Source organism: Trichinella spiralis (assembly GCF_000181795.1).
Source record: "Trichinella spiralis strain ISS 195 chromosome Unknown Scfld976, whole genome shotgun sequence".
Lineage (NCBI taxonomy): Eukaryota > Metazoa > Nematoda > Enoplea > Trichinellida > Trichinellidae > Trichinella > Trichinella spiralis.
The window spans coordinates 1-1,885 of record NW_003527915.1 but is presented as its reverse complement, the minus strand read 5'-3'; the positions used below and the strand labels follow the sequence as shown (position 1 = coordinate 1,885).

At 40.6% G+C, this 1,885-nt stretch overlaps 1 protein-coding gene across 1 annotated transcript; it reads right to left on the bottom strand.

Moving 5' to 3' along the window:
• Positions 1-42: 42 nt before the first annotated feature.
• On the bottom strand, positions 43-1,285 carry Tsp_14544 (conserved hypothetical protein). The gene is given in 2 exon segments (XM_003370303.1): positions 43-175; positions 186-1,285. 2 exon segments carry the CDS (start codon positions 1,283-1,285, stop codon positions 43-45), a joined length of 1,233 nt encoding a protein of 410 aa, XP_003370351.1.
• Positions 1,286-1,885: the final 600 nt, after the last annotated feature.

Below are 1,885 nucleotides of genomic sequence, written 5' to 3'. Positions count from 1 at the left end.
GGAATCCTTGTAGATGATTCAATGCGTGATGTCTCGTCACGCTCATTGCCAGGAATGGCGAGCAAGTAAGCCCGAAGCATACTCGCTTAAAGCGGAATATTCGCGGTGTTTCTTGAGATCCCAACTCTCTCCATAAAAATCGAGTAACATCTCGATCCTTTTCATGTAGCCCAATCTGCAAGAACATCTTTGATATGTCTGCTTGCAGTCCTACACGAAATCTGCGGAAACGTAATAATATTTGGACCAGATCTTTTTGAAGTGGAGGTCCTGGATCTAACTGTCTATTGAGGGAGTCATTACGAAATTGCGCGGATCCATCAAACACTATCCGGCATTTCGTACTGGATTTGTCTTCTCTTAGGACGGTATGATGTGGTAGATACCACGTTCTTCCAGGTCGTCCTTGTACGTCATTTACTTCTTCGACAAATCCGTTCTCTTGGTATTCTTTCATCCCATTCTTATATAACTGAGCCTTGGTAGGGTTTCTACACAAGCTCCGTTCCGTTTGAATTGATCGATCCAAAGCCTGTTTATAATTGTTCGGCAATTCCGATTCTTTATTTGACCAGGGAAGCTGTACTTCGTATCTTTCCCCGTCAAATCGTACTGTTTTCTCAAACAGTTGTAAGGCTTTTGAATCAATTTCTTTTTCTTCATCTTTTATCCCGATGGCTTCCAAATCCCAAAAATTTTTCAAAATATCATCAAGATGATCTTCTGTTTTTGCAAACAACATCTTGATGCTCTTCATGGGAACTTTTCCTGGAGTCGGACCACAAATGATCCATCCCAACGTGGAATGTATTGCCATCGGTTCTCCCTCTTGACCTTTGATTATAGCTTGATTAATAAAGTCGTAATAGTAGTCCAGGCCAATAAGTACGTCAAAGGTGGAAGATAAATCATTAAAATCTTCTGCCAGTTGCAGAGACGTGAAGTGGCTATATTGTTTGATATCTAAACGAACGTTCGGACGGTCAGTGATTTTCTTTAAACACAATGCTTCCACCATTTGTTTCTTGTGAGGCTTGTCTCTCACCGATGTCAACCAAAATTTTACCCGGCGTACACGTAAACATTCACTATTAATGTTTCCGAAAGATTCTATGTTCACTGTTTCGAAAGGTCCTTTTAAGCTTAATGCTTCTGCAACGCTCTTCTTCACAAAGGAACGTTGTGAACCGCTATCGAATAAACAGTTGACAATCATAGAATTTCCGTCTTCATTATATAGTCTGGCCCGGGCTGATTGAAGCAATGTGCCTCCATTACCAACCATAGCATGAGTGACATGAACTCTATTGTTCTCTATGGTATCAGTTTGGTTTTCTATGACCGAACGTTTCTCTTGATTCAGATGAACAACGGGTGGTGACGTTTAAGCACTCTTTCACTCGACACCTTACTTTGCTTTACAGTTGTTACTAAATGGCCCTTCTTAAGCACAAGAAGCATAAATCCCAACTTCTTCACGCTCGTAATTCTTTCTTTAGGACTCATGCTAATGAACTTGGGACAATTTTCTATGGCATGATCCTCCTCACAAATAAAGCAAGCTTTCCTTACCGTAGCTTGTAATGCGGCTGTAGTATACTGTCCTCGAGGAACAGTCTTCCTGTTTGATGGAAATGGAGATACAACTTTTCTTTCTCTTCCTGGAAACGTTGATACTTCTCCGACTTTTTAATTTCTGTCTTCAGAAATGACAGCAATTCATTACGTAATCTTTTCTGTCCGGTTTGGGATTTTTGACGTTTCCCATTTCCAACAGAAATTTCTCTCGGGCAGTCGAGATAGTATTCATGGCATCAACATGGACTTGATACACTATCAGGTGGAGTGTATAACGTTCTCGAGACTACGTATATATTCTCCATAT